The sequence below is a fragment of the Arachis stenosperma genome, chromosome 3 (genome assembly GCF_014773155.1).
Source record: "Arachis stenosperma cultivar V10309 chromosome 3, arast.V10309.gnm1.PFL2, whole genome shotgun sequence".
Classification (NCBI taxonomy): Eukaryota; Viridiplantae; Streptophyta; class Magnoliopsida; order Fabales; family Fabaceae; genus Arachis; species Arachis stenosperma.
In genome coordinates this window covers 169,867,695-169,892,148 of record NC_080379.1, presented here as the reverse complement: position 1 = coordinate 169,892,148, position 24,454 = coordinate 169,867,695, and the positions used below count along the sequence as shown (strand labels likewise).

Here is a 24,454-nt window from a genome sequence, read left to right as displayed (position 1 = left end):
TTATATTTTGTGAATGTATCTGATATCCGATTCACAAATGTGCGGATCGGATCCAAGTTTAAAAACTGCGAATATTGAATTCGATCAAATAATTTTAGTACAGATCAGATTAAAATTTTGGCTATATCTAATTCGATCCGATTCACGTTCACCGCTAATTTTAATTAACTGATTTTTTAAATCAACGTAAAAAATTTCAACCATATTTAATATTTAATTAGATTTTGATTCATAAACCAAAATAGTAAAAATTGGTTTTTAACTCATTAACCAAAACCAATTTTAAAAGATAAAAAAATATAGAGAATCAACTATAATATAAGTCAACTAAACTAACTCTTTTTTATTTTTTATTTTTAAATTTAAAAAATTAAGATAATAGAAAATTATTTTTTATTTTATTTTATAACAAGTCTAATTTTCAACTAATTGGTTAGAATTGATTTCACTCTAGTTGATTTCTTAAACTGAACCTTTTAAAATACTTCAAAATCTCTTTGCCTCTCCTCCGTCTCTCCCATCCCAGCCGCGAGTTCCATCGTTCTCTTCCAGCCAGCCGCCGTGAGTTCTGTTCTCACTTTCCCAGCTGCGCGAAGTTCTCCGGATCTCTTCTCCTCCCCGTCGCTGTCGCCTTCCAGTAGTCGTGCAGTCATCGTCGCGTCACTTCCTGCGGTGCCCTCCAGTCGCCGTCATCGACTCAGTTTGGGTAGGTCCTCTACTCCTCTCTTTCTTTCTTTTTTGGGTCAACATCCTCTACTCCTCGTTGTCCAAACATTGCATTTTGTTTTGTTTCTACTTCCAAAAAGAGATTAACTAGTTTTTATCTTCATGTTGAAGGCCCACTTAGACATATTCAAATTAATAATTTAAGTCCAGAATGATAAAAGGGCTCAGGGCCCAATTTCTTATTGTCTGTGACTCTCCAAAAAATTTAGTGGAATCCTCATTGTTGTTCAGTTAAACCCTGCGAGCTGCAGCATCTTGAGTCAAGGTTTAAGAAGAAGAAAATGGAGGAACAAAAGAAACGCAGCATTCCGGTGCTGCCATGGATGCGAGACCCTCTAGACCTTACTCTCTTCCAACAGATTCCTCTCCATACCCTCCCTTCTCTCCACCCTAAGTAACTCTCACTCACTCTATCCATATTCCTTTTCATTTTCTTTTTCAAAAAATATAATGATTATGTTTTTTAATTTTGGTTTTTAGGTTGAAATTATCACTGGAAAACATGGGGATTTCCAACCTGTTCCCGGTGCAAGTTGCGGTATGGCAAGAAACCGTTGGGCCCGGGAAATTCCACCGAGACCTCTGCGTTAACTCCCCCACTGGCAGTGGCAAGACCTTGGCCTACGCGCTCCCCATCGTACAGTTGCTCTCCACACGCGTCGTCACGTGCCTACGCGCATTGGTCGTTGTCCCTACACGCGACCTCGCCTTCCAGGTCAAGCGTGTCTTCGACGCCATTGCCTCGCCCCTCGGCCTGCGCGTGGGACTCGCTGCCGGTCAGTCTTCCGTTGCGGACGAGATTTCAGAACTGGTGTACTCGCCGGAATGTGAGTTCGGGATTTCTTACGATCCGGAAGAGGTTGCATTTCGTGTTCGGAGACGGTTGAGGAGTAAGGTAGATATATTGGTGGCAACCCCCGGAAGATTGATGGATCATATCAATACCACCAAAGGCTTCACTCTTGAGCATCTTCAATATCTTGTAAGTAGTAGATTGCACTATATCTCAAATCTCACAAATATAATGTTGAACGTAGTGTGTGTTAATTGTTTACAAATCAAATGGTTTCAGGTGGTTGATGAAACGGATCGGCTACTCCGTGAGGCCTACCAGTCATGGCTACCTGCTGTGCTTGAATCGGTGCAGTTGAATGAGGATAACACTTTTGAACCCAGTGATTCGTTTTTACCTTGTTCTATGGGTGTGTTAACAACCAGAAGAAGATGGTGAGTTCAAAGTACCTTTTATCTTGACTTTTGAGGTGTTAATGACTAGATTTATACTTTTGGTTGTGTTAGGGCTTAGGTTTTTCAAATTGTATTATATGTTTGAAAATCGGAAGGATCCATTTTGCATACCTTTTTTTTTTCCTTTTTATTTAAATTTAATACAAAAAATGAATGTTTATTGTAAAAGTGTACATTTAAATTGTTATTATCATTACTATTATGTTTTTATAGTGGAGTTGAGAGGGGTTTCAAGGATAAGCCCTACCCTAGGCTGGCAAAGATTGTCCTGTCTGCGACAATAACTCAGGACCCAGGCAGGCTTGTTCAGCTTGAGTTGCATCACCCTTTGTTCCTGAGAGCTGGGCCAATGCGTTATCGACTTCCAGAAAATCTACAATCCTTCAAATTGGTATGAACCTGCATGGTGCTTTTGGCTCTTTTAAATTACGTCGGAGTTGTATGAAAAGATTACTTAAAGCTAAGATACTTTTTGCTGACATGAACCATTATTAGTAGTGTTGCTCTCAACCTTTCCTCCAACCCTGTTTTAGTACCAACCCCCAACTTTTAGCTTTTCCCTTTTTTCTATATGTTATTATCTTTTGCTTTGAATAACCTGGATGTGTTATTCCGTTGGAACCCAAAGCGTAGCTAGTTACTGCACTCACACAGATAAGATTGCAAGATTCTGAGATTGGTTGGTGGATGAAAGTATTTCTATTGTTTGTTCAAATGGCTTTTCATTTTAGTAAATTTTTAAGTTGACAAGTGATAACTGACAACTAGAAGTTACCTTGTAATTCTATTTATTTATTTTTGTGCAGATCTGTGAAAGAAAGGTCAAACCCTTGTATTTGGTTGCCCTTTTAAAATCACTAGAAGGAGAAAAATGCATAATTTTTACAAAATCTGTGGAATCTACACATCGTCTCTGCAAATTGCTTAATTGTTTTGGAGATCTGCAAATTGATATCAAGGAGTACTCTGGTCTTCAGCATCAACGTGTAAGAAGGTATTTTGCTCACTGAACAAAGAAAATATAGAGATGCTCCCTTTGATCTTTCATATTATACAAAACTTACTTCAAAAGAAGACACCACTCTCCTCTGTGTTGAATCCAATTTTTTTGTTGTATTATTGCCACTGAAATCTTAACAAGGAAAGAAATTTGGAATTTTCAAGTTATCTATATGTAGATTTACACTATAATCTGATGGGGTGTGTTTGGATTCACCATTAAGTGTTGGTGCACTCTGCTTCTATGGTTCTTAGCATGTCATATAATGTTTTTGGAATATATAGTTTTGAAAATTGTTTATAGATATGAATCTGTTCACCTCCTTTTGCCTAAGAACTATAGATTTGGAATCAGTTGATCCTTGACCCAAAAAACCTGCTTTCCTGCAGTAAGACCCTGAATAATTTTCGGAAAGGCGAGTTTCAAGTGCTTGTATCTTCTGATGCAATGACTCGTGGAATGGATGTGGAAGGTGTAAGAAATGTCATTAACTATGACATGCCTAAATATGTGAAGACCTACGTTCATCGGGCTGGTAGGACTGCCCGGGCTGGCCAGACTGGGCGCTGCTTCACATTGATGTCCAATGATGAGGTTTGAGGTCACCCTCTCTCACTAATGATCACATGGTCATTTTTAGCGACTAGATCAAAGTGGATTTGTGTTTAATAAATTAGAAAAGTAACGGACACACTTTATTTCTGCATGTTAGTCGATCACCGTTATTATATGTTGTTGCTCTCTCTCCCATTTTGTTCACTGCTATATTATTTACCAGTGGAGATTAAGAATATAGAATAAATCACAAAAGATGTCCCCAAATAATTTATATGTTGTCAAAAAATACCCTCAATATTTTAAAATGCACTATAAGTACCCAGACACGAAGAAATACCTTTTCCATAACGAGACCATGAATAGTGTAGGAGACAGCCACATAAGCATTGTCGTTTGCCACTTCATTTGTTTTCGTTTATGGAGACGACCTTTCTTCATGTCTTGGTACTTTCGGCGTATTTTTAAATATTTTGAGGGTATTTTTGTCGTTATCATAAATCAGGATATTTTTTTCAGCAAATAAATAATTTGGAGACATATTTGGTAGGTTACTCAAGAATGTATTTGTTTTGTTAATTTCTTCTTAGCGACATTTGGAACTGAATAATTCTTGAACACTTCTCAAATCTTATACCTCTCCAGGTACGACAATTTAAGAAGTTGATGCAAAAGGCTGAGGCTAGTTCTTGCCCCGAGCACATCATTCAATCCAGTTTGATTGAAGCACTTCACTCTACCTATGAATCAGGTACATGTGCTAATTCCAATTTTGGTGTATATCAACGGACAAGTTTCTCAACCAACCTAGTTGGAAACAGAGAATAGACTCAAACATCAGTTTAATAGGCCACTTTATTACATGCTTCATCAAGAAGCTTTTGCTTAATCTTCATAATCTTATAGTGAAAAAAATTTGCCTTTTATGGATCATTGCTTCACAATCCATGCTATATCTCTTCAAAATAAGGTGTACTGGTTTTCCGCATTTAAATTAATTAATTAATTAATTCCCCACCCATTAATAAGCATGTTGAATCGAAGTATCATATTCGTCTGCTTCAGAAAATGTCTTAAATAAGATTTATTTTCTATTGTGCATGGACCTAATTTGAATTCAAAGCTTCCTTTGTTGACCTTTTTGCTGTTTTGGAGTTGACATTAGATGTTCCAATTTTTTGGCAGCATTGAAAAAATTCAAGGAGAAGATTTCGAAGGCACCAAAGAAGGCAAATGATTAGAATCTTGTAGATGGAGCATATACATTGAAAAATGATCATTCATAGGAATAGCTCATCAAATTCATATCACTGACTGAATCATCCTGCAAAGGATTCGATTCGATTCGACTGAGAAAGAAGTCATTCAATGATAACAACAGTCTGAAGCATATTATGAGGGCATGAACAGAGCTCTTGCGATCCCTCCGTAGTGGTGGATTTTGTGCATTCCTTGAGGTTTTTCTAACGGGATGCTTCCTTCACGGACGGGGCAAATGGATGAGATGGTGCAGAAGTTCCGTGACAATGAGAATTGCAAATATTAATGAATAGATTTGTAAGATTATTTTTATTTTTTCTAGTTTAAAGTTGAAACATTCATTTCTCTGACGAGGAAAATATTTTAAGTTCTTAGGAAAGTGAGTATTTATCTTGTACTTCTGAAAAGCCTCTTAGCATTCCCAAAGCAGTTTGATTACGGGTTTAAATGTCTGACGTTATAAACAAATGCCTGATTTTCACACTATTAGCTAAACAATTAATAATTGCTACGTCTAGATAAAAAAATTCAGTTATTAAAATTAAAATATATACTAAAAATAAGTTAAATATATAAATATATTATAATTAATTTAATAATTAATTTTTGTATGTATATAAGATTTTTAAACAATTTTATAACCTGAGACTGGATTGAAGTTATTTTATATTAACAGAACTGTGCTCGTTTGTTATTTTTATTAAGTAATTTTGATGTTTCAGCTGGTAATTTGCTTCAATACAAATTGACCAACCAACACAATATTAAAAAAAGAGAGAAAAAATCTGCTCAATCAAATTATACTAGCCCACCATTTTTATATTTGTAATAAGTTATTTTCCAGAGCAATTTTTTTTTATAAGAAAAAGTATTCAAACAAGTAGAACTTTTAATTGTGTTCCAACCTCGTCTAACAACTTCACATCCCTTGTCCAGCTAAGTTGAGTCTCGCATTTTGTTGCCACTATTTTCAATTGGTTGGGGTATGAGATTTAAAAATTTAAACAATAATATATACGTGTTGGAAACATCCATCGATAAGTTGAGATGGCCGAGTTGGTCTAAGGCGCCAGATTAAGGTTCTGGTCCGAAAGGGCGTGGGTTCAAATCCCACTCTCAACATTAATTTTTGAAACTGTTATAACTTCATTGCCAAGAAACATAATATAGATGAGTTAAGATCCTGTACAGCGTGGCAAACAATAACAATAAGCGCAGAAACAGCAACCTCTTTCTCTCTCTCTCTTTACAGTACACACACGGCATCTCTTGTTCATCCAAATAAACCATTGAACAGGATACAGTTTCATTTTAACAACTCAACTCAACTACCTAATTAAGCAGGACCAGAACACAACATAACACAATAGAATAAAAATAACTAGTAGCAGCTTCATCAATTTGTTGCAGTGACTCGTCATTATGAATGATAACCAACTGCCACCATCATCAGTGATTCAAAATTGAGAGGGATCTGTGAACTTCCTTCAGGAAGTACTTTCCATTGTTGTTAGCACTCGCAATTGCTGCAGCAGCAGGTGATGATGATGGTGATAATGGTGAAGAGCCTTTAGGGGAAGAAGCGGCAGATGAAGAATCACTAGAGCTACTAGTTTCCCTCTCCTCTTCAGTGATTGTGTCCAACATCTTTCTTGTTCTGTGCCTCATCACGGTAACATACTGTGGTGGTGCAACCTCCATGAACAACCTTGCAAGCCTAGAATTCGCCATTATTATAATTCAAACTGTTTTGTGAAGAAGAAAATTAAAGAAAGAAGAAATGAAAGCAGTAATGATGAAGTAGTTCTGTTTGGTTGAGGATGGAATGAAGAAGTGGGAATAGGTTCGATTTATAAGGGTTAATTTTACACTAGGCTTGAAAGGAGTCAAGGGTCATAGTCATAAATGGTTAATTCAAGTTTTTATTTTCTAGTGCCGGCTACAGCTTTTGATATTTAATGCTGGTGTTGTGTTGCTATCTGGAGACTTTTTCATACTGTAGATAATGCAGGTATCCGTAGAAGATATGGTTTTTGTTGTGCATGCACTAGCTTCCAAATTTGTACTTTTTTGGGTGCTTTTAATGCATCCACTTTTTGCATTGACACGTTTCAGTGGGATGAAGATTTTCTTTCACATTTATTGGCGGCTAAAAGGAGTGGAGGAATTTTAACCGTACAATTGTTTAAGTTATGGTGGTCGTTGGTTGGATTTTTTTGTTTGGGACTCCTGACTCTACAATTTTGTTATGCATGTTTGAATCATGAACTAATTAACGCTGCAAATTGGTGCCAAGTGTACCATTCATTAATGTTAATTGGCGGTGAGGTTTGGCACTGCATTAATCTTTGAGGTTGAACTGACCCAACCATTCTCGATCAGAAATGTTTAACTAGACGTCTCTAATTAGAATCTCTACTAACTCAATTTTCAACCTATGAACAGTTAACAAAATTTTATAAAGTTATAGGTCTAATGTAAATAATAATAATAACCTCTTCATAATTATATCACTAATTTTTATTCATGCAATATGCAAGGATAAAGCAAGATATATCTAAATCACTACCATCGCCATCATAGCTACCGTCCACAGCTTCCTTTTTATTTTTATTCAATTCTCATTCCCCATCTTCGACGGCATTGGCCCCTGAACTGTCGTATGCAACCCATATTGTGGTTCTAGCCCTTCAAAATTTCTAAAGTCTATAATCGTAATTGATAAATCATTTATCATCATATATATATAATTTCCTTTGCACAAACCATCTTCGTTTATATTAATGTACGTACTGTATATGACGAGGATTGTAATTTCTTTTTTTTTTTATTATTTAAATGCCTTCCTCTAACCACTTGGAAAGAATAATACCAAGAAAAGGATGAGAATGATGATGAACAGGTGTGGACCATAAACCAGGTTTGAGGGGATGAATTATACGTGAAGTTGTAGCAATATGTTTATTTTGGATAAGGTTGTAGAAATAGGCCAACATGCTAATTTGTCTTCCTTCTTCATCATTCTTCATTCGTGGTATTGGTAGCTAGAGAGATCTTCACGTGAACATGGTGTCTTATTTTCATTAATTATTGTCTGATGCCACTAATTTTTCAAGTCATGTAGTAAAGTGACAAATAAATCTTGAAGATTTATCACTATAAAAAAGTTATTAGATATCGTCGGATTTATTAGTAAATTTATTAAAAAAATTCGTCAGTAATTTATTTATTATTAGATTTAGTGGCAAAATAAATTCGACAGTATAAACTTCACCGGTAATTGTTTACCGGCAAATTTTTTTATTCGTCGCTAATTATTAACGGATTTTAAATCTTTAATTGGCAAAATTTTGGATCTTGTTATTGTTAGATTTTATTTTTTCAATAAATTTGACGATAATATATTATTTATTATTAATAATTAAATTGATATTTACCGACAAATATAATCGATGTTAAATCTGACAGTAGACTTAAACTTTTTTTAATTTGTTTAAAAAATTAATATATAATTTTAAATATTTAAATTTAATAATTTCTAAACTAACAAAATTCAAAATTTTATAATTTCTTATAATAATTTATCTATAATTTTTTTATTAAAAATTCATAAACAACTTCAAATATCAATATGCAAGTAAAAAAATAATAGAAACTCTGCTTGAGCATGAACAAATGAGAATAAATCTGTTGACATTTCATCTTCAGTCTCAAGTTTCTCCACTAAGGATCTTGTAATTTTTCTTTCTCAAAAGATTTTTTATTTGTTCTTCGGAACTTAATTTCTAATAACATACTATTTAGTAATATATAGTTTAAGAGACAAATTAATTTTTTTTAATGAACTATGACAATGAGAGAGTGCATAGATGACTTTTAAACGAAAAATGTTACTTGCATTTTGAAAATCAATCCGCTAGAATTAAAGTAAAATAGATCATAAGAGACATAGTTAGTTCAATAATAAAACTCAATTAGATGAAATTTGGTATTTCTGATACTAAATTTAATTGCATAAACTAAAAGTGATTTCAGATCACAATGAAAAATTTAAATCGCACAACAATAGAGAACATAATGCAATGGCAAAAAAAATCAAGCCACAAAACAAGTACGAAGAAAATACTAATCCACAGAAAGTAATACAAATACTCAACATGCTGGATTATTTTAAATCGAAGTATAAAACATATATTTATTAATGGATAAGATAAAAGAAGTTTAATACTAATTTTACATTATGTCTACTCTTACTGGTATATGCTTCCATCTTATGATATTAGTTGTTTATTTAATTGCAAGCCATGTATACAGAAAAGCTTTCGTACAAGATGATTCTAAAAATACTTAATAACAAAGTCAGTATAAGTGTTTATGAATTGACCAACACACCTGAAATTTGTTAATTAGGCTGATCTTTTGATGAGCTAGATTAGATATATTTGATGATCCTAGTTCTTCTTTAACAATGTTATTCTGTAGAAAAAATAAAATAAACAAAGAATAGCTTAGTACAAAATTTTTAACTATCTATGCCATGAATGAAAAAGAGTTAACCACGCTAAGAGACAAAGGAATAAATATTTTTATTTTATCAATTAGACAAATATTAATCTTAATTTCATCTATTTAGTGTTAATTGATGAACTTTGTTGAAAATAATTAAAAATCTTTTTTATAATAATATAAAAAATTATAGAATTTTTCAGTATCAATAAATTAATATAGTCAAGAACCACTTACTCTAATAATAAACATCAACATTGAAATATTTATGATCACAAGAACTGAGTTTTGAAAAGTTGTGATCTTGAAATTGAGTTAACCGCCCTTTGGTTGTTGCATTCTCTAGTGATTAAATTTTTTTGAGGATGTTAGAGAATAGTGTAACAAAAATCATATATTTTTTACTAGGTAACTTCGATTAAGTTCTTTACAGTTTCAGCCTTTAATTATTTTTTTTCCGAACTTGCTATTTTAAAAAATAAAATTTTCAAATAGTTTTGGTCATTTTCATAAAATAATCATAGAGTTACACATCTATAAACAATTTAATTTTCTGCATCTTTAAGCAAAAGACCTATCTTAATTTTATCATTAATTTACAAATTGATTCATTATAAAATTTAAAAAAATTAAACAACTAATTAACATGATAAAAATGAAAGACAGAAAAATGTAGGGTTAGGATTTAACAAATACTAATAATGTTAAAAAATGAAGGAAAGAAAGAAGACACACCTGGATGAAGGAAGAAGTGTAACATTACAACTGATGGAGGCAAGCAGCAGCAAGAAAGAAACAAGCTCCTCCATGGCAAAAACAAGCTCCAAGTGGACGCTCCTCAAGGGCGACAATGGCTGGAGTCGTGCGGTCAACGACGGCAAAATGGCAACGAATAGTAGCGACGGGGACTGACGGGGAGAGAGAAAGGTGAGAAAAGTGAGGTTAATGACGTTGCAGAAATGGAAGGAAAGAATTCACAAATTTGAATTTAGAGTCAATTTTATCGACCGTCAGCAAAATCTGCCGATAACGCACAGCACAGCATGTGACCAAATTGGCGTGTTTCATTTAATTACCTTACCATTGGATTTTTTTCTCTCTAAATCTGACGGTAATTATCGTATTATTTTTTTTTATTTCCTCCAATTATTACTGATGAATTTACAGTCGAAAAATCAAAGAAAATAGCTAGTCTGGGGCGATGGGTTTATTTATTTCCTTAATCAGTTAGGATTTTGCCATGGAAAAATATTATTTTATAGGTCGTTGTTTGTTATAAGAGGGCATGGAATGAAGTTGAAATAGTTAAAATTAGTGCGTGCCCCCAAACAACAACAAACTTGGTGGATATTCATTTTTTAATTTGGCTTGATATTGTTTTTGGGTGAACGCGGATCGGATCGGATATGGCTAAAATCTCGATCTGTACTAAATTTATCAGATCAAATTTAATATTCACGATTTTTAAGCTTTGATCCGATCCGATCCGCACATTTAGGATTAGATTGGATCGGATCTCGGATGTATCCGCAAAATATATAAATATTTTAAAAAGTTTATTTTTATTTAATAAATATAAATAAAATACTATTTTTCTATTCTTTTAAACATGTTTACTCTTAAAATATTATTAAACATATTTTTCTTAAATAATAAAAATAAAATCATACAACATGTATGATATATTAGTTGAAATCAAATATAAAAAAATATTTACTTATTTATTTATTTATTTTTGCGGATCCGCGAATATGCGGATACCAACATAAAATCCGCAATCCGATCCGATAATCTTGCGGATCGAATCCGATCCCATAACCTTGCGTATCCGGTATCTGCAATTTTCAGATCGGATTCGAACACTACAACAATATAGATTATTTTTTAGGGTTATATGTGTAAAAAAAGAATTAAAATTTGTCAAAAAAATAAATTTTGACACTATTTTAACTATGAAAATATGTTAATAAAAATTTTGTCAAAAATAGTATTTTTAATATATAAGTAATTGTGAAAAAAGTTTAAAGCTTATTTTGATAAATATTGACTGTCAAAAATAATTTGTTAAAAAATTTGAGAATATATTTTCTGTGATACTTAATAACTGTGAAAAATACTATTTATTTTGATACTTATTGACCATAAAATATTTTCAACAAAAATTTTTAACAAAGAATGAGATGAGATATTGAAACTGAAGAATAAATTGAAATTTTAAAGATAAAGAATGATTAGTATGATCTCAAATTGAGAGCAGTGTGATGCCAAAATTGACAGAGTCCAGAGAAGAAGAAAAATAATAGAGTAAATTGAAAACAAATGAGTGTCAAAATTAAGAAGTAATTTTCTACGGTCAAATTATTTATCAAGAAAACATAGAAAATTTAATATTTGTGATATTTATAAAAAAATATATATTAATTTTAACGTTTAATTATGATATTAAAAAACAAAGTGTTAAAATAGCTTTCTTTTCTTATAGTGAAATAAATATTGCGGATATGCGAATCGGATTCACACTAATATTGTTTGCTCCTCTCACTCACTCACTGATGACTCTACCGATTCTATTATTAAGAATAATGCTCTGATTCCTTATTAGCTAGGTCGTCGAATTTTCCTTCAAATCCATTCTGATGATCAAGCTATTTCCTAATACTTTCAACAATGGTCATCTATCATCATTGTCATCATCATATTAGATCACATGTCTATATATTAAAAGAAGAAACAACAGCACATGCATGCAGCTTCTAAGAAAGAGTGTAAGTAGCATATTCCATATATGGAAGACAAAATTGAACAATTTGCACCATATGTCATGCAGCAAGCTAGCACTTAATGACCCCCTTCACCTATCATTAATAAATGAGCCCTATAATATAAACATCACTTATGCCGTATTAGGGAGGGTACGTATAATACATACAAGAGAGGAATAAGACTACTCATGTTTTCTTTTCTTTAAGTAATTTTCTTCATTAGGCCCTAAAACCAATTAATAGAGAAATAGAAGCGGTTGCATTCAGCCATTAGTGGAAATAACGAATAACGACTAATAAAAGAGGAACAAAAAGGAATAATGCCAAACTCAGCATTTATGCTGTAAAGCAAGTGTATGCCGCCATGGAGCTGGCTATCTTTATTTATTTATGTATTTTTGTTCTTTTTTTATTTCTTCAAACGTGCATGGTGGTCATCGATGGCGCTCAACCATGTCATGCTTATATTATAATGATAAGTGCTGTATTGCTTTGTGCTTTCTAGCTACTTTTACTTCTTACTCATGTATGATAATAAAAAAATAAAAACGACGTGTAGTTGTTTTTATTTAACCAAATTTATTAAATTATTTAATAATTTTTAACCTTTTTTTATAGACATCGAGCATAAAATTAAAAAAATAAATAAATAGATATTATCTTAAAAAAAAACAGTTGTAACGAAGTCTGCATGAAAACTTAGAAAAATACACGAGAGAATAGAGAAAAAGCCATGTTCTCAGAACTCATGAACGATGATCCAATTACTTAGCCTACTGCAACGATATTTAATAGCCAAAATCAATGCTCTTGTAAATTGCAATTCGATGATTTCTTAAAGGAAGAGACTTGCTGCTATTTTAGAATCCACCTCCATACAAATATTCATGCATATCCAAGATTTAGAGTTAAGTCCAATCCTAACAGAATACCTCAAAGTTCTACTAAAGTTATTGTACAACTGTCTAAATTTATACTATAACAAGCCAAAAACTTGCTTTCACGGTCTCTTAATAAAACCCGCAAGTCATCACCTGACCCTTCTTTGTAATAGAGCCATCAGAATTGAGCTTAATGAAGGGAGGGTTTGGGGGGATCTAACGACATCGTCTCCGCTCTAATGCATCAATGGCATCGTCAATCTACCTCCACTCAAGATAGCTCGAACGTGTCCCAACACGACGTCTCCGCTCAACACGACATCTATTCGAGACACCAGGCACTTGGTCCATATCAGGAACATGTCTGGGACCTTGCTGCATTGCCTCGGCTGGTATCGCAACTACCCTGGGGTCACCGAGGAGGAGCTCAGGCAATAAGAATCTCCTGTCGTGCTCATGCCACCACTCCAAGTACACATGTGAAGGTATTGAGTTTGAAGCAACATCAAACTGTAACACATGACACGCTCTGTTAGCCCAATGAATATGCTAACTGTGTAACGTATGAGGAAACGACCGATTTCCACCTTTGCCATCCTTTGACATCAAGAAACTGATGTCCAGTGCAACACGGGATCAATGTTGTATTCCACTAAACTGCGGCAGCACCTAATCCACCTTATGCCACTCTATGACAGCAAAATAGATTAATGCTGTCACAGCCCTTCACAACGTCATATGTCGTGGCTCCAGTATCTCGGGAGTGCACCACCTGAACAACATCAGACAAACTATATGGCATCCACAAGAACTGTGAACAGAAATACATATCGTTAGTTATCATAAACAGTAAACAGTGCCAACACAATATTAGCGATGAACATATTGAAACCATAAATTAAATACTCACATCTCCGGAATGAAGTAAATCTATCCTAAGCCTCCAATGCGAGACTCAAAACTCAATCTTGGATGATAACCTGACCATTTAAAAATCGAAACATTTTATCAACGACAGAAATAAGCCGATAACTTATTAAAAACATGTTGCCCAAAAGCAAGTTTCTCGATGCCAACGACCATGAACGACATCAAATCCATCAGGCCGGAAACCAGGAAACTTCTAGAAAATCCACGAATGCAGGAGCTATAATGGACCGGCTAACTTGACGACATTCCTGTTGTACACACGACACATGTACCGATATAACTATGATAGAGCAGCAGACTCCCAGCTGTATTGACCCATGTCCTTTAGTCTTACTGCGTAGGATAGCTCAATTCTATCATCGTTATGCCTTTCACATACCATTAGACATCCATGTAACATTTTTGAATTTAGAAAATACACGTAAAATTGATTTACTTTTAGTTTATAAAGGTCATTTACTCTAAATATGATCTATTTTTTAATTAGTTTAGTTTATTGAGTGTTATCGTGATAGTAAATTATATTTTTATACTTTACATTATAAAAAATATACCATAAAATAATATAAATAAAGTATTCTAATAACTTTTTTATATGTATTTAAAATATATTTGTAAATAAAATATATAAAATTAATTATTTTAATAAATTTATTTAATAGGTTATAATTTTAATATCATGAAAAAATAAATAAAGTTTAAAACAATTTACTTTCATACATGTACTATAATTAGGGATGGATTTACTTATATTGTAGCAAGCGCATGCAAACGCTTTGAGGCCACTGTGATTTGGATTTTTTTTTTGAATAGTACATTATAATAATATTTATTTATCCCTATTAAATTATTAAATTTGACCCACAAAAATTTTTTATTTAACTTTTGACATTTGATAATTAATTTAAAAATTTCATATTAAATGTGCATTATAATGATAAATTTTCAAATTTAAATGAAATTGGTGTTTTTTACTTTTGAAATTAGTTTTAATTTTTTTTCATAACGATTATACTAATTGAATGAACTTTTTCAATTATGAATATCACTGAGATCAGAGTTAATTGTCTGAAAATTGGGTTTTAAATATTTTTAAATAATTGTTTAATAATATATATATATATATATATATATATATATAAAAGAGATATTTTGATTATATTATCAATGAAAAATTATTCAATCTTTTTAAAATATAAAATATAAAAAAATAAAATTCTAAATCATATGTTATTATTTAAATTATTATTTTAGTTTTTTAATTTGTAATTAGATATTCTGAAACTAATCATATTTTATAATAACAAAATATAATTATACTAATAACTATGTTATGTATACATAAAAAATAATTATTTGTATAAAATAAATTTTGAAATACAAAATATACATTAAAAATAAGTTAAATAATATATATGTTTATATACAAATTTATAGTGGATAACTTAATAGCTAATTTTTTATATAAGCATAATATTTTTATTATAAAAATTATCATGTTATATATATTTTGTCCCTACTATCAAAATTTTTTGGATTCATCACTGGCTATAAAAAATTTTTATCATCTAATTAGATATCGACGTAATTATAAATATTAAAATATTTTTATATGATAATAGGGGTAAAAATTAAAAAATATATTTAAAAATAGAAAAAAAGTTTAAATATTTAAAAATTAAAAAAATTATTTAATAAAAAAATTAACAATAATATTTTTTTTCAATTTAAAAATTATTATTTGTCTTTGAATTTAATAATTTAATTATTTATATAAGATATATAATTACTTTCTATATTTTTTAATAAAAGATAAAATTATACAATATATAATACATTTTTTTCTAAAAAATTTGGGGAACCACGACCTATACTTGTCCCTTTAAATCCGTCCCTGCATTGAATGCAATCCTTTTTCAAACTTGACGACTTGTGCTCCCTTTGCATATACACACGGTGAATTGTTTAATTGGCATAAATGTCATCATGGAAAGAAGATGGAGAAGAAGGGGGCCATTTTGATAATTCACATATACGTACGTCATACAAGTAATTGTTATTATTGTGATATATATATATAATTCCATATCACCTAATAGATGGGTGTGAAGTGTGAAGATCATTCTTCTCTTAATGACTAAACTCTAAAGTATGGTCAATTCTATCATCGTTATGCCTTTCACAACCCTTTCTTCATTCAACAACAAAACTTCCATCTTATCACCCTTTAGCGCACTTGCCCCGCGTTTCTTGCTCTCAACTTTTCACAAGATACAAATCCAAATAACATTACACAATATATGAAGTTATTCGGTGTTTTGACCACCCCTATTACCAATATTCTCAGCGTAAGCGGCGGCAACATGTATGTTCAATGGAAATTTAAGGGCCTTAATTAGCCTAATGTACAATAACAACCCGTGTGCATACAATGCCATGGTCAAAATTAGGGTTCTAATTTATTAGGTAAAAATTCCCGTAGAGTTATCTTTATATAAAATGGATAAGAGTCCTGCTAAAAAGCCAATGAAATATTTATATAATGTGTACAATGGTCTAGAAGGATAAGTTAATTTTGGGGTTCACCAAAAATCGAACTATTGATCTTTCAGATCTAAAGCTCTATTGCATGTCATGATACTACTCATCCCAAAAGTTTCAGCTGGAAAAAAATAACACTAATGGTTATATCTCTAATACTGAATCGGACATTCTTAAACTTTCATTGTACACATTATACAAATATTTTATTAGCTTTCTATACTTTTTCAATCGATAATTGAAAAGTCTTAAATAATAATTTAGTTAAATATATTAAATAATCTATAAATTTTTGACATATAAAGACAACTGCATATTTATTAACGTAATCCACGCACTACCAGAAACACGGTGATTAGTCACGGAAAAACTGTGGCTAACAAGGGTATCCGTGGCTAACAAGGGCGACGCATTTTCAGTTAGCCACGGTTTTTGGCCTGTTAGCCACGGTTTTATGACCCGTGGAGACATTTAAATAGCCACGGTTTTCACTATTTTAGCCACGCTCTAAACCGTGGCTAAATGACAACAATATAATCAACAAGTATAATTTTGCCACAATTTTTTCCGTGGCTAATCATAAAAGATAAATTAAAATATATATATATATATATATATATATATATATATATATATATATATAATAAATATGCTACTTAGTATAAAATTATACCGTATAAAATTAAAAAAAATTAGCCATATCCATATAAGTAGAATTCTTATTAATAAAAATATAAAATTTAAGTAATAATGTTGAAAAGCAAATATCCTGAACTAAATGAGTTTAAACTATTACAAAATCAAGTATAAGAATGTATCATTATTAGATCTCTAACGTCTTTATTGGAGTACCTGCGAAAATATTCAAATAAGATTGTGTTATCTCTTAATTCATGAAAAAAATGTTCCAAGACATTATTTAAAAGAGCAATGCTAGGGGGCCAGCAATTTTTGTAATTGTTAGCCATCAACTAACCATCAATGATGATTTGATGGTGTGAGATTGGTGTGAAATTTCATCCAATGGCTCACTTTCCTCTGCTGGTTATATGCTGGCCAAAATTCAATAAAACTGCTGGCCCCCTAGACTTTTCCTATTTAAAATAATAGTTTAATGTAAAAAAAAAAGTAAAAATACATACCCAATAAAGCTGAGTTTTCATTTTCACAACATAAAATATATCATTAAACTCCTCATCAATCAATATATTATATATTGCTAGACTTATATCCTGGTAAACAATTTTCAATTCAATTGCTTCATGTAAGTAAGTAAGATATCAGATTGCAATCAAAACCATTTAGAGACATAATTTAAAAATAAAAATAGAAATGTGTTAGCAATTATCAAGATCAATATTTTAGAGTAGCAAGTTGAACTTACCAGTAACTATCGAGCATATCGAGCATGCGATTCTCCCAAGTAAGTGTCCCTTATTCCATGGCAACATGCATCTATTACTCTAAGTTACCATTGTTCACATATTCATCTATTAGTAGCTTAAATATTGAAACAAAAACAAATAAAAATGTTATTGATAATACAAAGAAACAGATACTATGGACTCAGGAGTTGTGAGAGCATAGATAATAACTTAAAATAATTTACTTTACTAAAAATAAATACCTGTTAATGTTTATGTCTAACATGACCTATAGCCTCCACTTCAATTATGAATTCTCTTTTCTTATTCTCTATTAAATAATTTCAAATTTCAATCACACAACAACAACTTCGCTTTAATAATTGAAAAAATCAACGGTCTCAACTACTGTTTAGTGTTATAATAAAAGAAAGATTGAAAGAAGCAAATCAAATAAAGTATCCTTACAATTTTTTAAGAAGTTTTTTTTACTGCCACCTCATTTCTATTGATCAAAGTATAGAATGCTTCTTACCATTCTTGGAACTTCCTTCTTCTTCATACATCAAACTAAAATCTTTTTCATTGAGATAGTTTGATCTACACTGATTAACATTGTTATAATCATAAAATAACACTCATGTAAAAAGAAATATTCACAAAGACTAAGCTCTTAAAAAAATTAAGTATATAAAAAATTACATGTTTGAAGAATGGATGCTACCATAGTAATCTAAATGGTGGAACTTCTTCTTCTGAAGTGGTTTAGAATATACAGAACTAAATGCATAAAGTTAGACTTAAAAGTAAGAAATACAAGAAATGATAAGAAATGTAAATAATAGCTCTTGTTTGCTACCTTGCTATGGCTATGAGCATTACCAAAATAATGTTGATTTTAGAAATTTCAGCATATAAAAGAGAACTAAAGTTAATTAGGAATATAATTAATCACATTAGTACGTACTACTAAGTAGATAATTATATTTATACATTTAAATTATACTTTATACCAAAAGTTCATTCTCTATACCATCAAAAGGATAAATGAATAAAACATGCAAATTCAAGATAATGCACTCATCTCCACCAACAACAAGAAGAGAAAATTTAAATCGACCAGTATTTTAGAGAGACAAGATTCAGAGCACTACCTCCAAAGAGAGTGACGGTGAAGGAGGTGCAATGAAGCAACCTAGGATTCCTTCAAGTCTTCTTCGCGATTTGCCGTAGAATTGGATTCCGCCGATTTTGCTTGCTTCTTCGGCGACTCGAACTGACGGTACTCGAACTGCAAATCATGATCCCTTTTCTTTCACAAAATGTCTAAGCAATCGTACTCAGAACTTAAACAGGAACGGATTGAGCATAACGGATTTAATTTGAAGGTTAGTTGACTTGACCTGAGTGCAAGAGCTAAGAAATTACGGATTTGGAGAAACCGAAGAGAATGTTATTAGCGAGAGGGGTTGGCTGCATGGTATCAAACTTGAATCAATTACAGGAGCTAACAAATAGGGAATTTGGAGAAAAAGAATAGTGTGAGAGAGTTATCGTGGGTGAGTGAGCTACTAAATAAAAGTTACATTTAACATTACCGCTAAAAATTTTATTTATCTTATTATAAATGTTAATTTGAATTTTGTTTAGTGAAGTAACTATCATTTTTAATTTAGAATAAAATTTCATTTTAATAAAAATATTAAATTGTAAATTTTATAACTTTAAATTATATTTTAAAAATTTTACATACAAATTAGAATTTAGAATTTTGACCCGTTGGATTTAAAAAAAATGGCATCAATAAATATTAAAATAAATAAACTTAAAACTTAAAAATTTGATACCTTTGGATTAAAAAAAATAAAAATTTTGTACATAATTAAAAAATAAACTTCCATAAAGTTTATTTTATTTTATTTTTTTATTAAATTAATAAAATGTTAATAAATAGATAGAATAATAAAATGTAGTTATAAAACTAATATTCTGAATTTTAAGAATTAGAACTTTATTTATTAATATTGCACAAAATTAATAGTGAGTAATTAAATTAGTTATTATTCTAATCAATCATAGTTAATATTTTTTATTTTTTAGAATTAGCTAGAGTTATTTTATTAAAGATAAATATGTACTTTTTTTGTACTTTTTTGATACTCTTTTTATAATTTTAACATTCATCTTTAATTGAATCATTTTATTTCATTACTAAAGTTTTTAAATTAATGCATAATGTGGAATTGAACACTAAAACTGTATTTAGCCAGAAAGAGTTCGAATAAAAAAAGTGACAACTAAAAAATATAAATAGTAAAATTGTATGTATATAAATTAGTCTTTTTTTTTTATTATATTACAATATGATTTTTATAAAGTAATGAACAACACAACCACACAAAAAAATTACTTTTAAATCAAGAAATAAAAATTAACTAAATCAGCGCATAATTAGTAGTAAGTAAAAAAAAAATTGGAGATATGGCAAAGTATAATTTTTCAGCGGCAGCATTAGAAAGAAAGAAGGGAGAAAAAACTAACAATTGGGAAATTGGAAAAGCCTGCATAAAAATTGAGAAAAAGTATAAACTGCATAAAATATTTTGAAAGGGATGGAGAAAAACGCTAAATTAAAGGCGAAATTTTGAAGTGAAAATCGTTTGAATTCGTCACGGTGATCATTAGGTCTGTGATAAATGAAGAAAGTCATCTCGAGTTAGTCACGAACAAATAAAACCGTCGAAAAAATCCACAAAATTTAGCCACGGAAATACAAAACGTTGCAAGTGATTACCACGATCATATAATTTGCCACTATATTTTTCATTCGTGTATCTTCCCGTTGGTAATACCCGTATTTCTAGTAGTAACGTGCCTCAATATCTAGTGATTTATTTATTAGTCACAAAAATATTTAGTGATTTATTTGTACTTCCATGCATAGTAGTCTGTATGTTAAACTTTGAGTGTCGTCTGAATAATTAAGTTACCAGCTATTTATAATTTAATTTTAATTTTAGTTAATCTCTCATATATATATAGAATTATTAAACGAGTTAGCCCGTCATTTAATTAAATTTATGGGTTAAATAGTTTAATCCATTTAAATCCACTTTTATTTATTACTCATAATTTTTATAATTTTTTTAACTCAGACTGTTTATGATTAGTTTAGTACATTAAATCGGCTGATCCATTATTTTTTTATTTTAATTTTTTAAAATATTTTAACAAAATATATTATTTTTAAAAAAAAATCATAAATAAATAAAAAAATTAAATTAAAAAATCCACAATATTTTCAGACTTCAAACGATAAACAAATAAGTTCAGATATAGAAGTGTCTTAATATAATCTCCTAAGTTTTTGCAGGCAGAACACTTGCATCTCTCTGATCTAAACTACCTCTATTGTTGCAAACTATCAAAAACCATGTAGACCACAAACTTTCCAATTCTAGAAGGTTTCGCAGGACATTGTGTGCAATTACATTTGCTATTTTACAGCGTTCTTTTAGAATTTGTATAAAATATCTTGATATAAAATATAATCAACACAATCTCCTTTTTTCGCTCCTTAACCAAATATTATATATACTATATATGCTTCATGCATTTTTCAAATTCTTCTTATGCCATAGGGCGCCATTTGAAGCTTTGGAACTAATTCTAAACCCTTTTCAGCTAACCCCTAACGATTTTATCATCTTTTCATTTTGATATAAGGTTGAGTTTCTTTGATCACATAAAAGAGAATCAAGGAAATCTAAGGCTTTGGCTATTATGTTTATTGTTAGTGCAAAAAATGCTTAGGAAAATGGTTAAGGAAGTGAGAAGCATCCAACGCTACTGTGGAGAGGTTGCACCCGCAGCCGTCATAACACCTCAAAAATGCTCTTTAGGGTTTCCGTAGTTGGAACTAATCTTTGAAGAGGGATTTACAGATTAACAGATTATGCCAAAGAGGATGCTCTTTCTTTTCTTTTGTATCTTACTTTTTGTTGTATAGATCTATCAATGCCTGGAAAATATAATATAATGTGTTAGTGCTTTGCACACCCAGAGGTTGTGTAATTATCTCACATTAGATTAATTGACTGTTAAGGTCAATTTTCGTCATCAACAAAAATAGCAAGCGGTTTGATTTGCTTTTCTTTTTTCATCAGAATTGTCTGGTCTAATTATAATTCGGCTCTTCGATATATTAAAGAAATAGTGCAGGCTAAGTATGTTTATTAAAAGAATTTGATTGATAGCTAAAAATAATAATAAAAATAAATAAATTTTGATAATTTTTTATTTTATTTTAAAATTTATAATTATATATATATAATATTTATAATTATATATTTATTATATTTAAAAATATTTATTTATTTATAATAATTAAAAATATAAAATAAAATAATTTTAGACTATTTTAAATAATTTTTATTATCTCTTAAATAGTTAGTTGTTTTTTTATGTGTATGTATTAGGTAGCTAATTAATCTGTAAATAAAGTAATAAAAAATATTATTAAATTAAATAAAATAATTTTAGATTATTATCCCCTGTAATTACTAAAAGATAATAAAACAAGTAGTACTAGTTTGTAAGTTTCTGAAATGAGAGGAAAGAAGAGATTAGAGTGAAATAAAGATATTGATGCACGGTGATGGTACGGTGGTAGTCATACACATGCAGTTATCATGTCCTTTGGGTCAAATTACACATACATCTCTCACTCTGCCTTCCCATCATAACTACTACTGTACTAGTGATGATTTCACAATACGATCCGATAAGGAATAATAGGGAACACAATATACAATCGGTAATCATTTCTCCTACTCTACTGCACACCAGACTCTGTCTCCATTACTTTCTGCAAAAAATCAAATAGCATTTTCCCTCTTTTTCTCTTACTACTCTTTACATTTCTTTACTTTTTAAGTTGCTATGACCGTTTTTTTAAACAGATTTCTTTTGTTTTCTTACGTAAAATTCGAACATGAGATTATTGAAGAGTGTACAGTGATTAACATAATTCATGAAGTTTATTTACTGAGATGGAGGATTATATTATAATATTGGTAGAAACTTAGTACAGTTGACTTCACGTAAAATTGATATTTGAGATCTGTTAGATAATTTGACTGATTTAACTAAATTTTCATCTAACAGTTCTCAAATATCAAGTTCACGTGAAGTCGCCTGAATTTTTACCTATAATATTACTAGTGTTGTTAACTTACCAAAAATAAGTAATGTAGAGAGAGGACGGCGATGATTTGAGAATATGATGTGGAGTTGTCGGCTTGAAGAACGTAACTACTCTGTCTGTGTGCTGAATTCCAAGATAGGGATCTTGCAAAAGCTAAAACCCTACCAACGTAGCCTCATGCTCATGCCATGCCTTCATCTTCCGTACAACAAAAGAACAAAATTTGCTCAATAATAAAGACCGATCGAATCATTACCTCAGATTTCTGGGAAGACTGTCCCTGTCAGCTCAAGCACTACCTTTAGCGTGACCAAATCTTGTGCTAATTCATTATATATGAACCTTCTTTTAGTTGTTTATTTTAAGTTTGAACGAAGCATCCTTTCGTTTCTGGATTAGAAAAAAAAATGTGAAAATTAACTTGTTTTAACTAATAATCAGTAAATTTTTTAAAATTTTCTTCCATAATAATTTAAATTCTCAATTTTGATTCGTTATATATTATTAATTGGAAAATGACACACAAATGGTCAAGTTAGAATAATATATAGTACATTGTTTTGACACATGCCATGAGGTCACGCTGCAGCCTTTCCCTGAGAAGATAACAGACTACAGACCGATGGAAGAAGAAGCAAGAATGAATAAAGGCTCTTTATTATTTGTATTTTAATTAGGCGAGAGAAACGAACTGATTTTAATTACTAATATTGATGATATGCATCTGTGTTCATATATAGGGTTGGAACCTAGAAATTGAAAAACCCTCTAATTACATATAAGCACAGATAGATTAGAAGCTAGCTAGCTAGTTAGGTTGCATTGATACAGTGATAATTAAAGTTAAAGCCAGAGAGCTCCGGCTTCCTTCAGGAGAGGAATGAGGCTGCCATTGATGTGCGACGCCATCAGAGTCTGGACACCGCCAAGGAACTTGCCGCCCACGAACACGGCGGGGACAGGCTGGAGTGTGCCGGAGAGCTGGTAGAGGGCGGCCTCCATGGCCTGACCGGAGGCATGCTCGTCCAGCTCCACGATGGTGGGGCCCACTCCTAGGCTGAAGAGGAGGCGCTTCACCACCGTGGACATGCAGCAGTCGCTGCAGCTGAAAACCACGACGGCGTTGCTGGATGCCAGCTGTTGCACCATCTCAAAGGCCTTGACCGAAGCCGAAGCTGAAGCCTCCACTTGCATTGCCGATTTCATTACCTGCATACTTAATCTAGGGTTTTGAGATTGAAATGTGAGGGGGCTGGGCTGAGGGGCTGTTTATATGTATGTGAGAAGATGGAATAAAGGAATGAGATTGATTTGATTTTGTTAGATAAAGAGAGGGTCACGCGTCTTTTGTACAAGACTGCGTAACCGAATCATGACCTCATCAAATTTCAGACTTGATTACCATGCTACCCATATTCATTCCCTTCTTGCCCCGCCCTTATACATACATATCACTTGTTACGTTATCAAGCTTT

General features: G+C 31.3%; 3 protein-coding genes and 1 non-coding gene across 5 annotated transcripts; 2 read left to right on the top strand and 2 right to left on the bottom strand.

Moving 5' to 3' along the window:
• The first annotated feature begins 469 nt into the window (after positions 1–469).
• LOC130967813 (DEAD-box ATP-dependent RNA helicase 1) lies at positions 470–5,196 on the top strand. Of its 2 annotated transcripts, none has more exons than XM_057892827.1 (9): positions 470–706; positions 958–1,120; positions 1,207–1,708; positions 1,799–1,953; positions 2,188–2,365; positions 2,781–2,968; positions 3,364–3,568; positions 4,175–4,280; positions 4,715–5,196. In XM_057892827.1, the coding sequence occupies exons 2-9, from the start codon at positions 1,008–1,010 to the stop codon at positions 4,768–4,770; spliced, it is 1,503 nt and encodes a 500-aa protein (XP_057748810.1). In that variant the 5' UTR covers positions 470–706; positions 958–1,007; the 3' UTR covers positions 4,771–5,196. The 2 variants fall into 2 exon arrangements, with proteins under 2 accessions (XP_057748810.1, XP_057748811.1); XM_057892828.1 differs by having other exon boundaries at positions 497–706; positions 978–1,120.
• Positions 5,197–5,830: 634 nt separating this feature from the next.
• Positions 5,831–5,911, top strand: TRNAL-AAG (transfer RNA leucine (anticodon AAG)). Its single transcript has one exon. It is a non-coding gene; the product is annotated as a tRNA-Leu (tRNA).
• Positions 5,912–5,934: 23 nt separating this feature from the next.
• On the bottom strand, positions 5,935–6,623 carry LOC130970122 (uncharacterized). The gene has a single exon (XM_057896116.1). The coding sequence runs from the start codon at positions 6,518–6,520 to the stop codon at positions 6,239–6,241; it is 282 nt and encodes a 93-aa protein (XP_057752099.1). The 5' UTR covers positions 6,521–6,623; the 3' UTR covers positions 5,935–6,238.
• A 17,199-nt stretch (positions 6,624–23,822) lies between these two features.
• On the bottom strand, positions 23,823–24,173 carry LOC130967297 (glutaredoxin-C9-like). The gene has a single exon (XM_057892113.1). The coding sequence runs from the start codon at positions 24,171–24,173 to the stop codon at positions 23,823–23,825; it is 351 nt and encodes a 116-aa protein (XP_057748096.1).
• Between the last annotated feature and the right edge of the window lie 281 nt (positions 24,174–24,454).